Genomic DNA, 12,875 nt, shown 5'->3' with positions numbered 1-12,875 from the left:
CTGCTCTGCCATAGTGTTCAATGGTATCTGCGTCCTAAGGACGCAGATACTATTGAATGTGGCATCACTACCACTGTAGCAGCCACAGCACCTGCTAGCGGTGCCACTGGGCATGGCGGCATGGTACCCCTGATGCCACCGTCCCCATAGCTGCCTGTGGGGAGCGAGTCTCACTCTCCTCCCACATGTATTCTCCTAAGGCAACAAACTACACAATGTCCCTCACAGCAACAATGATGCTCTATTTTTCACATCTGAGTACTATTCTGCAATTGCTTGATCCCCTGGGAATGACTCTGCTCAGCATCTGTCGTCTCTGTGCACGTTGCCCTACGGCCCCCGGCCTTTACATGCCACTCTCCGGATTTCCTGTTGATCCGTGATCTACACTGCATTTGTTGCCTGTCGGTTCTTGACACAGCCAGTGAACATGCAGGTAGATCTCCTAATTCCACTTTTCCCCGTGTCTGTGGCATGATTCACAGGCAGTTGAGAAACAGCTCTTTTCACATCGTCTTCCTCTGCCGGTTCAAATCCAACTGCCTCCCACAGCACATGACTACGTCTTCCCTCTGGGACCCGGCTTCCTCCAGACTGCGGCATACATCGGGGACGGCTCCCTCTGCTGGCTTGGAGGTAATCCTGCAGCATTACATGTCAACAGCGTTTTTGGTAAAAAAACATGCAGCTAACAGACAAGTTTATTTTTGTATAACTGAGACGTTTTAAGCAGAACTACAAAACAGAATCTTGCATGCAGCTGTCAGTCATCCTTGGCCATATATCTGACCGGATCAAATTCAGTGTTGAAACATGCTCTCACTAGTACAAAGTGTCTATCTGCTTCTGCACAGTGTCCTGTAAGAACACTATATTGCTGCTTTATTATAACACAAAGTGCACATTGTCCTCAGGAGTATTGCCTCTGGCTGGTATTAGCAAAGTCAGTCTACATGTTTGGTAACTTATTTCAGCTACTGTATTTTTTCAGTATCCTATGTAAATGTGAGGTCTACCTGTTCTTACTGTCTACCTGTCTGGTCCAATCTCACAGAATAGCTATTGTAACAGAAGTTGCTAAAGAAGTTACAACTGGGTATAATAGAAACGTGTCAGAACACACGGCGCATAGCAGCTCTCTGCGTTTTGGGCTCCATAGCCACAAATAGTTTAGAGTGCCCATGCTGACCACTGTCCACCTCCAAAAGCGCAATGGAGCAATGCAAGAGTGTGGCCTGGTCCAATGAATAACATTTTCTATTACACGATGTGGACAGCGGCGTCTGTGAGTCACTTACCTGGGGAAAAGATGGCACCACTATGCCCTATGGGAAGAATGCAACCCAGCGGAGGCAGTGTGATGCTCTGGGCAATGTTCATGTGGATGTAACTTTAACATGTAGCACGTAACTAAACATTGTTGCAGACCAAATACGCCCCTGCATGGCAATGCTATTCCCTAAGGGCAGTGGTCTCTTTCAGCAGGATAATGCGCTCACCCTGCCACACTGCAAAAAAATGTCAGGAGTGGTTTAAAGGGGTTGTCCATTTTTTTTACTTATTTGTAAAACAGGAAATTATACCGTTTTCTAATATACATGTATTAGAATTTCTGCTCACATACAATTATAGTGCATGAGGCCCCTGTCACAGTGGAATGGTATAGCCTACAGATTAGTCCTGCATAATGCATCCACAGGATAACTGAATATGACTAGACATGGCATCATGTGACCGACACACACACACACACACACACACACACACCTTGGGCAAAATGGGCTATGTGAATAGGACTAATGGAATAATACTAAACAATTAATTCGATGTGCCTGTATTCACTGTCTCTAGATGATTTATAAAACAACTGTCTGTCTCTAGGTGATGTTGTCATGTTGTTAATAAAGTTAAATAAAAACAATACAAAAAAACCAACACACAACGGAGAAAGAAAAGAATGTAAGAGCTGCTCCTCACAGACATAATGATATGATGTTTCTGTAGGTAAAAATACTTTATAACTTTTGCTCCTCAATAATCTACTATTTACCTGTTATATACCTGGACAGGATTCCAGCTGTCCCGGGCGGCCGGGGGTATGTCCCGCTGTTAACTGTATCTGCGTCCTCAGGACGCAGATACAGTTGAACCCAATTCTAAAGCAGAGAACCATCAGCACCTTGCTTCAGAAGTAGTTCAGAGCAGAGGGAGCTAGACCGCTCGCCGATGACTCCCTGCGCACAGCGCTACTTTAATTGCTGCGCTCGGAGAAGCCCTTGATGTCACTGTAGATATTTGGACAGTGACATCAGTGGTTACTCCTTGGGCTGAATGCCTGTTGCCGATCTGGCCGGGGATTCCGCTCCTAGAAGAAAACTCTTAAGGTCACTGTCCATATATGGACATTGACACTAGGGGCTCCTCCAGTAGCGGAATCCCCGGCCAGAGTGAGCAACCGGGATTCCGCTCAAGGAGTAGTCACTGTCCATATATGGACAGTGACATCAGGGCTTCCATCTAGGAGCAGAATCCCCAGCCCATGGTCTGGCTGGGGATTCTGCTCCTAGAGGGAGTCTCAATGGCGCTATCTACAGGCGGGTGGCGCTATCTTCAAGGGGTGTGTGGCACTATCTACGTGGGTACTGTGCCACTATCTACAAAGGGCACTGGCACTAGGGGCAGCTAAGGGGAGATTATACTGTATAAGGGCAGCTAAGGGGCATTATACCGTATGGGGCAGCTATGGGGCATTATACTATGTGGGGCATCTGTGTGGCCATTATACGCCATGGGAGCAACTGTGTCGGCATTATACTGTATGGGAGCATCTGTGTTGGCAATATACTGTGTAGGGGCAACTATTTGGTATTATTCTGTGTGAGAGGCACTATGGGAGCATGATACTGTGTGGGCTGAATCGGGTGTGTATGGGCGGGGATTGGGTGGGATTAGAGGCGTGGCTTAAAAGAAGCCATTTGTGCACGACGCATCAGTTGTCCCTCTTTGTGATACTTGAAAGTTGGGGGGAATGGTGTTACCTGAATGCCAATAGTCACATGATGTGGGTCACATGCCTATAATCTTACGGGTACTTTGCTATGGACAAATCTGTGTGCTATACAATTTTTTATTTTTAGACCGCGACAACTGCACTAATATAAGAAAAGTATGTGAGCAGAATTTTAAATACATGGATATTAGAAATCTGTATGATTTCCTATTCTATCAATAAAGTAATAGAAAAAAAAAGTGGACAACCCCTTTAAGAAACAAGACAAAGAGTTCAATGTGTTGACTTGGCCTCTAAATTCCCCAGATCTCAATCGGATCGGGCATTATAGGGTTGTGGTTAGTAGCAGGGCATATGTATTGAACAAATTTCAACAACAGCTACAGTTTCCATCAAAAAGTTTAAGGCCAGGATCACACACACAGTTCAAGCTAAATTTTTAAGTGGACACAAAAGAAAGGAGATGCATTAGTCTTTCCTTAATACTTTTCCTTTTGGATCCTCTTCTGGCTTTGGTTAAAAAAGAAAAACGAGCAAAAAAACTGCATGTGAGATCCTGGCCTACAAGTTGGCAACTATTGGTCAGATTTTCCTTTAGGCCTCCTTCACACACACAATTTTTCTGAGAGTTTAAACTGCATCAAAAAATGCTTCTAAAAGCACTTATCGTTATTAAATAAAAAAATATTTTTTTAAGGCCTTTTTAGTGCCGTTTTTCAACTGTTGTCTTTTTGTACATTTCTTTTACTTTTTTCTAGCGTTTTTAAAGTCCTATAGGGAAGACTGTGGAAAAAACGCCATGTCCAGAACATGCTACGTTTGGCGAAAAAAGTCACTAACCACAAAATTGCCTCAAAAATGCCACAAACCAAAACGCAGTTGTGTGTAGTGTTTTTGATATTTTACTATAGCATCAGGCCATGCTTAAAATTGCCTGAAAAAACCCTGCAAAAAACACCATGAAAATCACACTAAGCACTGTGTGAGAATCCAGCATGAGGGCCAGGAAAACACATACAGTTTTCATACAGTTTTTGGCTCAGTTTGTTTTAGCAAAAGCCAGAAGTGGATCCAAAAGGAAGAAAGGTATAAAGAAAATACTGATGCGCCTCCTTTTTTTTTGTGCCCACTCCTGTGTTTTGGCTCAAAATCTACAGGATATGCCATAAATGAAGGTCACACTTATCTCTAGAATGGGACCACTTGTCCTAGCTTCCGTCTCTGGTACCCGGCCACTTTCTGGTGAGGTGGCCGTGTATTCCAGAGACAGCCACGGTCGTTTTTGCTATGCCGTTTCCAGAATTTCCATAGTAGTGAATGGGAGTTACGGAAACAGCATAGTTTGCGGTGTTATGCAGTTTCTTGAAGATTCAACTACCGGGACACCTATGAGGAGTCTACACTACTATATATCCGATACTCTATACAATAAAGTTCTACTCTTTTACTATATACACCTGTCATAATACAGGCTGCCATTTACAACCATCTATCTGCTGATGGAGTTCTAGATACAGAATACTGTAAAACAAGTTTGCTGATGAGAATTTGAATTCCCTTCATAACCATGAGTTATCCAATAATAGAGCAGGGAAACCAGAGGGAGTGAATTAAAACATAGTTCATGAAATATCTATTTATGCAACTCCCAAATGTAAAATGTAAGCCTACACTTTAAATTCAATTTAACGTTGTGAAAAGTAAAGATAAAAGTATCCACTCTCCCACTCTCCATGATAAAGTTTCCCCCTGCTGGAACCCCTAGCGATCAGCTGTAATTTGTGGGGAAACCTGGCAGTAAGTGTTTAATTTACCTGCGCCACAGCAGGAGAAATTAAGCATTACATGGTGTCCATTTAAAGAGGCTCTGTTACCAGTTTAATACTTCTCTATCTCCTACCTAATATAATAAATGATTTGATGCTGATAACTACTGTGTTGTTTTTTTTTTAGTTCTGATAATTTTTAGATTTATGTTAATTTTTTCTAAATGCCCAACTGGGCGTTTTGTTTTTTTTTCGCTTTGCCAAGTGGGCGTTGTAAAGAAAAGTGTATGATGCTGACCAATCAGCGTCATACACTTCTCTTCATTCATGCCCAGCTTTATTCACAGTACAGCGTGATCTCGCGAGATCATGCTGTGATGTGACTTCCTCCTGCAGGTCCGTCACCGGAGCAATGGGAGAATGACCAGACATCGCCCCCAGCGGGAAGAAGACACGTCACCGATTGGTCAGCGTCATACACTTTTCTTTACAACACCCACTTGGTTAAAATAAATTGTATATGTAATAATGCAGGACAGGAGAGGTCTTTCAGAGTGAAAGAGGCTCTATGTAACCCCTCTCCGAAATGAGGATCCCGAACAGGGGACCCCTCTCTATTAACTCAGATTCGCTAATAGGGTAAACTGAACAACCCCTTTAACTAGCGAATACAGATACTGTTGGTATAGCTCCTATGCCTGTCAGAAGACTACAAATTGCCACTGGTGAGCACTTGTATTCTGCTGATGGATTACAGAACCCTAAAGGGATGTTCCTACTAACAAAATGTATCTAGGCCCTTTTTATTTTGGTGCCATACTCTTCAATACACTTTGTCTGGTATTGCAGCTCAGTTCTTTTCTGATATATAGAGCAGAGTTGCAATATCAGACATAAGTAGACAGGAGGAGAGCATCATCATGTCTGGTAAAATTTGGAAGGGGCTACAGCGCTCCCCTTCAAACAAACACAAAGATAAAGCAGCAATCTGTGGGTGCAAAAATTGATGCAAACATTGAATATATAGATTAATTTAAATTGCATTACTCCTATATTTACTTTACTTATACAGTAAGTGTAAGATTCTTAGAACACATTTTGATCAAATGGTGTGAGCCCACCAGTCACCATTAGGTGACCTCATACCACCACAGCCTCTTCATTCTTGCAATAGATGGGGGTTCCAGAACTGACTACAAATCGCTATACAGTAGCTCTGATCTAGCAGTTCTCATCCTTGCTGCAGAAAAGTCAAAATATCAAGAAGGAGGTGGTCCATTTGAATTGTGCTAGAGGGGATTGGTTCATCACTGTAGCATGGCATTCAGGTATGAGAAGGGGCGTCGTTAGCGTCTTACCTCCGGGACCCAAGCCCCGGGCGACTGCTGCTACAGGGGTCGCGATTACGACCAGGCAGCGGTTGCGACCGCGTCTATGGAAACTTACTATAGTAACTGGGGCCTATGTCATAAAATACACGGGCCCCTGTTACTATAGTAACCACACATACTTACCCTCCTTCCCAAGCACAGCGGAAGTCCTGATGTCTTCTCGCATCAGGGCGCTGTGCACCGGGAATGACGTCACGATGCTGGATGGTGTCAGGACATCCACTGCACCGAACAGTTGGGTAAGTGTAACATCATTACTGCCTGATGGGGTCCTGTATCTAAGCCTGCCTTGTGGTAAGCTTAGATACTGGGTCCAACAGACAGCATCACACATGGGCTTAGATACATGGCCCATGTGTGATACGGCAAGGCAGGTTTAGATACAGGACCCCAGCAGAGAGTAATTTTATACTGTATAAGATTACAGTCCGCTGGGGCCCTGTATCTAAACCTAACATGTGGTAGGCTTAGATACAGGGTCCATCAGACAGTATCACACATGGGCCCCGTATCTAAGCCTACCACATGTTAGATTTAGATATCTAAGCCTACCACATGTGTTACTAATGTGTTTTTTTTGTGTTTGTGTTTTTTTACAGGTCGGTCGTTGGACTACGTCGGACTCGAGGACTACTTCAATGACGGCTTTTTTATATTCAATAAAATGATAAATGTGGGTTGTGTGGGGAGTTTTTTATTTCAATAAAATATATTTTTTCTATGAATTTGGATTTTCTTTTAAACTTCATTACTACCGCCTTAGTAATGGCCACTGGCTGATTGACAGCTTCCATTACTAAGGCGGGGCTTAGTGTCAGCCGGTGCAGAGGCTAACACTAACCCCCATTATTGCCCCGCTACCCACCGCCACAAGGGGTACCGGGAAGAGCTGGGTACGATCGAGTGCCCGAGCATCTGTAGTGTTGGTCGGGTATTGGGGCTGCCGCAGGCTGGTATTATTAGGCTGGGAGAGGCCAAACATACTGGTAATGCTAGGCTACTGCTGCTATGGCCGGTTATCAAAAATGGGGGAAACCCCACGTCATTTATTTTTTTTAAATGGAATAAATTCCTTCAGGAATTTTGAGGCAGATTTTGTCCTGCCTGCGATTTTTTGCTGCGTTTTTCGCCTGTGCCTATTGCAGCTAATGCAAGTACTTCAGCCAAACAACGCCACAAAAAACACTCAGAAACTAGCGCTGCAGGTTTTTTTCTGCCTCCCATTGATTTCAAAGGGAGGTCAGAGACGAAATCGCGGCAAAGAAGGACATAGCACTTTTTTTCCACCATGAGCGGCTAAAAGCCACCAGGGAAAACAAAAACGCCTCAGCCTCCCTTTGACATTTCCGCGTCAAAATCAGCACCAAAAAACTCGGTGTAAACTGCGCCTAAGGTCGTCTAAGACGAACGTTGCGAACCTCGGACGTGAAAAACTGCAGATTTTCATGTCCGAGGTGCATCCGTGCTGTACGCTGCGGGTCGCGTTATCACGCATCCCCCATAGACTAAAGTCTATGGAGGGATGCGTGAAGCGCAAAAAAATAGGACATGTCCTATTTTCTCACGGACTCTTCACACGGCCCATTAAATTACATAGGTCCATGTGCCGGTATCCGTCTGCAGTCGTTGTATGGATTTCTGCAAGTTCCATTCATCTGAATGGAACGGATTTTTAGTCTCACAAAATTTTTGCAACAAAATCTGGCGCGGGTGACCTCACCCTAAGAGCATGAATTTTGATACAAGCATTATTAGCAATTTCCAGACCCATAGGAAGGAGCAGATAAAAATGGTGGGGGAAAAAAGTTCAAAAAAAGTTGATCAAAGTTTCCCAATGTGCATCATGTTAAGAACACACTGTTATGGCAGGAAGGAGGGGAAGGGGGAGTGAGCCCTAATCTACCCACCGCCCTGTCCCTGCCTACTTGCAACGACCCGCCCTAGGCGACGGGGTACAACTGGGCGGCGGTCCCTACGCTGACTAAGTGCAAGGGAATACAAACAGGGAACAAGCAAGGGAAGGGGCAGTAGCCCACGGAACACCGTGAGGAAACCAGAGTGGTCAACGAGCCAGTCAGAATCAGGATGTCACGAAGTATACGAACGCAGAGCAAGGAGCAGGAAGCAAGCCGGGGTCAGAGCGAAGCAGGATAAGCGGAAGCTGTAGCCAGGCTGAAGCAAGGCAGTAGCAGGCTGGAGCAAGGCTGTAGCAGGGCCAGGAAACCAGGAAGAATCACAAGCAATGAGGAAGAGAAAACGGCAGGAATAAATGGACAGGGGGCGGAGCTAACTCCGACTGACCAGGCCGCGATAGGCTCTCCCACTCCTGCGCCTGCCACCCTGATTGGTGGGAGCCGGAGTCAGTCTAAGAGGTCCGGCCTCAGGTGTCGATTGATTAATCCTGGGAGTATCCACAGACGTAGTGCCTGGCAGATCCTTTACAGTACCCCCCCCTTTTATGAGGGGCCACCGGACACTTTCTAAGAGGACCTGGTTTAGTGGGGAAGAGAAAACGGCAGGAATAAATGGACAGGGGGCGGAGCTAACTCCGACTGACCAGGCCGCGATAGGCTCTCCCACTCCTGAGCCTGCCACCCTGATTGGTGGGAGCCGGAGTCAGTCTAAGAGGTCCGGCCTCAGGTGTCGATTGATTAATCCTTGGAGTATCCACAGACGTAGTGCCTGGCAGATCCTTTACACACACTTTCAGAACAAGGATGGTTACATCTACACAACTCATAGCTGAACAATAGCATAATATTTGATATTGTAACAAAATTATATTTTGGACAATAAAAAAAAATAGATTACAAGAATAAAATTGGCTCCCCACCCCCTTCTTTTAAATGCCTGTAACAGTTGTTCAAATAGCACCGTTTAAGGGTTAAAGTTATGCAGTGAAAAGGCTGTACAAGAAAAGTAACATGCAATAAAAGAAAAGAGAAAAAAAATAATCAGGTTAGATCTGGATAAGCAGAGCGCTCAGCCATGTATTGCTGTAAGGCTGAACTGGCAAGAGCCTGTGGTTGTGTCAATATCCATGGCATGTGATTGGCTCCCAGACACACACCCTCCCCACTCCCAGCCAGATCTCTAGAATTCTGTATGTTCTGCGTGGCAAGTACAAAAATGTACTCAACTGTGTGGACTGTCTACGCGATTAAGAAAGTGAGCGGAAAAGATAAAGATCCATATGGTCAAACACAATGTCCACGCAAACATGACTACCACCAGCAGCTAGTGCAAAAGCCAAACGGTTAAATAAACAGTCAGGTGTAAAGTCACTACAATATAACATATAGGTTTTTTCTATATAATGAACCCACACATCTAATTGAAGAGATTCACTTTCCTTGGTTAAACCCTTTGCAATCTAAATGTGAACCCAAGACAATGGGACTATTCTAGAATGTCATAATATTCCTGGTTCTGGTTGGTCACTTGACTATACTTAAAAAAAAACCACCATGCCAACTTTCCCAAAACGGGACTGAAATGATAAATTCACAACTCTGAATAAATACAGAACGTCTGCGGGAAAAAAAAACCCTGCACATGTATTCTTATATCAATGTATACTATACAATGGGAATATGTATAGAAATCAAAGTATGGAACCTTCAGCGAGTGATAATTATGATTAGTATTTCTGATTATTAGGTGCTGTCAGGTCATATGAGTCGTTTCTCAACCATCCTGACAAGTGGTGCTTTATAAGAAGCTTCCATATGTCGGAGTCTATATGACTTGTGGCAGTGCTGCAAAGTAACCAAATCTAAGAATTTCTTCATTTTCTATATTTGAATTTGTAATATACATCTTTTAAAAATTTGACCCAAATGCAAGAACTTTGAGAAAACCGCTGTATGGACGTGGTGGGTTTGTACAAAGCGAGTCGTCCGTAAATGCCTACACAAACAACACATATAGCCACGGTACTCCCAAAATCCACATTCTTAATAGTTGGTATAAAGAAGCAGCACTTTTAATGCGAAGTTACATATTGAAAATATAAAAACAGAGAACCCCCTTTTTGGATATTGTGCAATGATCATAATAAAAAAAAATAATACCTGTATGGGTCAAACTTGGCATATTTCATCCATTCCAGTGGGTTACTATCATAGGACTCCATGATATTCTGGACTTCCTCTATATTCACTTTATCACTGGAGAAGATCTCATGCAGAATGTGAATCAGCTCGTCCAGTGTCTGCGGCTTCAGTACCTCTGTGTGATCCATAGTACACGTCTGATCTGAGGAGACCCCTACACTGAGATGCCAAGACCACCAGCTGCTCCTTCACACAACTGTGCAGAGCTGCCGCCTTTCTACAGTATTTATGCACTCCAACTTGGAGAGGGATGTACCAAGTTTTTAGGGGAGGCAGGAAAGTTAAGTGCAGTGTTTGTGTCAGGTTCTATCTCTGTATCACTATGTGCAGATAACAAGGACTGGCTGATCAGCACATAAACAATATTTTTATGACAAGATGGTTTATTACTTTGTTTCCCATTAACAGTAAATTCTAAGACATTTCCACCTTTTGCAGACAGCAGGAAAGTCTTTCACACATAGCTGTATAGCCCTTGTCCTGCTGAGATTTACACTAGGTGGCTTTGGTTGGGTGGGGGATGAGGGAGGCATTCATGACCCAAAGCAAACTACAGACAATGAGCCTCATTTACACATTGTTTTTAAAGTAAACACCACTTTTCTGTTTAAAATATATTGACAATACTATGACAAGTTGACGTATTTATGTCTGTATTTATTATTGTACACAACTATTTTGTCTGAGTCTGAATCTTGTGTAGAGGCTTTATTCACACTGGCATATTTTAGCTCTGCGTGGGACTTGTATATTTACTCTGGGATCACACATGTAGGTTTTTTTTTAACCAAACCCAGAATTTCATCCAAAAATAAGGTATAAACAAAAGACTAAGGCCTCATGCACATGGCCGTAGCCGTGTGCATGGCCCGCGATTACGGGCACGAACGGCAGCGGAGTGTCATCTATATATTCAGTATATATCTGCTCTGACGATCCAATCAGTCCACAAACATAAGTCCAATCCACCTGAGCGTAAACTCCTTCTTTTCTCTTTTCCACCTTGAGGAAGGGCAATAGTACAATATACCGGCAGAATAGACTGGATGTTTCAAGATTTGCTGGGATCCGTAGTTCTACCGCCACCCCGGGCTACATTAAGATATTCCAAAATGAGCCTACTACAGGAAAGAACGGCAATAGAGTAGTCCTGCCAGTAAATTGTAAAAATGTAAGGTTTATTTATACTCACTAAAGTTTTAAACAGCATGCAGTAAAAAAACGTGGCACATCAATGGCTGACTTGCCATGCCACGTTATTTTACTACATGCTGTTTTAAAACTTTTGCTTGCGCTTATAAATAAACCTTACATTTTTACAATTTACTGGCAGGACTACTCTATTACCACTATTAACCATGGTTACCTCCAAGGGAACACGTGCAGTCATCATTGCTTTGCATCAAAAGGGCTTTACAGGTAAGGACATTGCTGCTTGTAAGATTGCCCCTAAATCAACCATTTATCGGATCTCCAATAACTTCAAGGACAGAGGTTCAATTGCTGTGAGGAAGGCTTCATGGCACCCAAGAAAGTTCAGCAAGTGCCAGGACCGTCTCCTGAACAGGATTCACTACAGGATTGGTTCAACACCAGTGCAGAGATTGCTCAAGAATGGCAGCAGGCAGGTGTCAGTGCATCTGCACACACAGTGAGGTGAAGGCTTTTGGAGGCTGGCCTGGTGTCAAGAAGGGCAGCAAAGGAGTCACTTCTCTCCAAGAAAAACATCAAAATGTCAGACTGACATTCTGCCTGAACAGGGATTGTACTGCAGAGGACTGGGGTAAAGTTATTTTCTCCAATGAAGCCCCCTTCAGACTGCTCTGGACATCTGGAAGAATGATTGTCTGGAGAAGAAGAGGTGAGCGCTACCATGAGTCCTGTGTCATGCCAAAATTAAAGCATCCTCAGACCATTCATGTGTGGGGTTGCTTTTCATCCAAGGGAGTGGGCTCACTCACAATTTTGTCTAAGAACACTTCCATGAATAACGAATGGTATCTAAATATCCTCCAAGAGCAACAATTTTTTTTTGCATTACCTTCCAAAAAAATTAATGAAATTATATGTACCCCAAATTGGTGCCGTTGAAAAATACAACTCGTCCCGCAAAAAACAAGCCCTCATACAGCTACATAGACTGGAAAATAAATAAAGTTATGGCTTTTGGAATGTAAGGATTCATTTTTTTTTATAAGAAAATAGTTCATTAAAGGGATTTTCCCATATTCAATATTTATCACCTATCCACAGGATAGGTGATAAATATCTGATCGGTAAGGTCTGGCTGCTGGGACCCCCACCGATCACAAGAACGGGTTTACCTTGCTGTTCCGGGAGCCCCATAGGAATGGAGCGGTATTGTGCATAGATAGGTGGTGGCTCGACTCTTGGCACCCCCTGCGATCAGCTGTTTGAAGAGGCAGCGGTGCTCGTACATGGTTCTCCACCTCGGTCATATGAATGGTACAGTGGTGCAATACCTTGCACGCCGCTACATATGTAACGTGCAAGTATGAACGTGGAGAATCATGTAAACAATGTAGAGGCTGCGGCATTCATATGAGTGCCGCAGCCCTTTCAAACAGCTGAG

At 43.7% G+C, this 12,875-nt stretch overlaps 1 protein-coding gene across 1 annotated transcript in view; it reads right to left on the bottom strand.

Annotated features, from left to right (window-relative positions):
• Positions 1–10,492, bottom strand: part of CDO1 (cysteine dioxygenase type 1) — a 57,578-nt gene extending 47,086 nt beyond the window's left edge. The window contains exon 1 of the mRNA XM_075854818.1: positions 10,241–10,492. Within this exon, the coding sequence (XP_075710933.1) occupies positions 10,241–10,410 (170 nt within the window). The 5' untranslated portion in view covers positions 10,411–10,492. The remainder of the gene's footprint in view (positions 1–10,240) is intronic.
• Between the last annotated feature and the right edge of the window lie 2,383 nt (positions 10,493–12,875).

The sequence above is a fragment of the Rhinoderma darwinii genome, chromosome 1, assembly GCF_050947455.1.
Source record: "Rhinoderma darwinii isolate aRhiDar2 chromosome 1, aRhiDar2.hap1, whole genome shotgun sequence".
Taxonomy (NCBI): Eukaryota; Metazoa; Chordata; class Amphibia; order Anura; family Rhinodermatidae; genus Rhinoderma; species Rhinoderma darwinii.
This window is presented reverse-complemented; position numbering and strand designations above follow the sequence as displayed.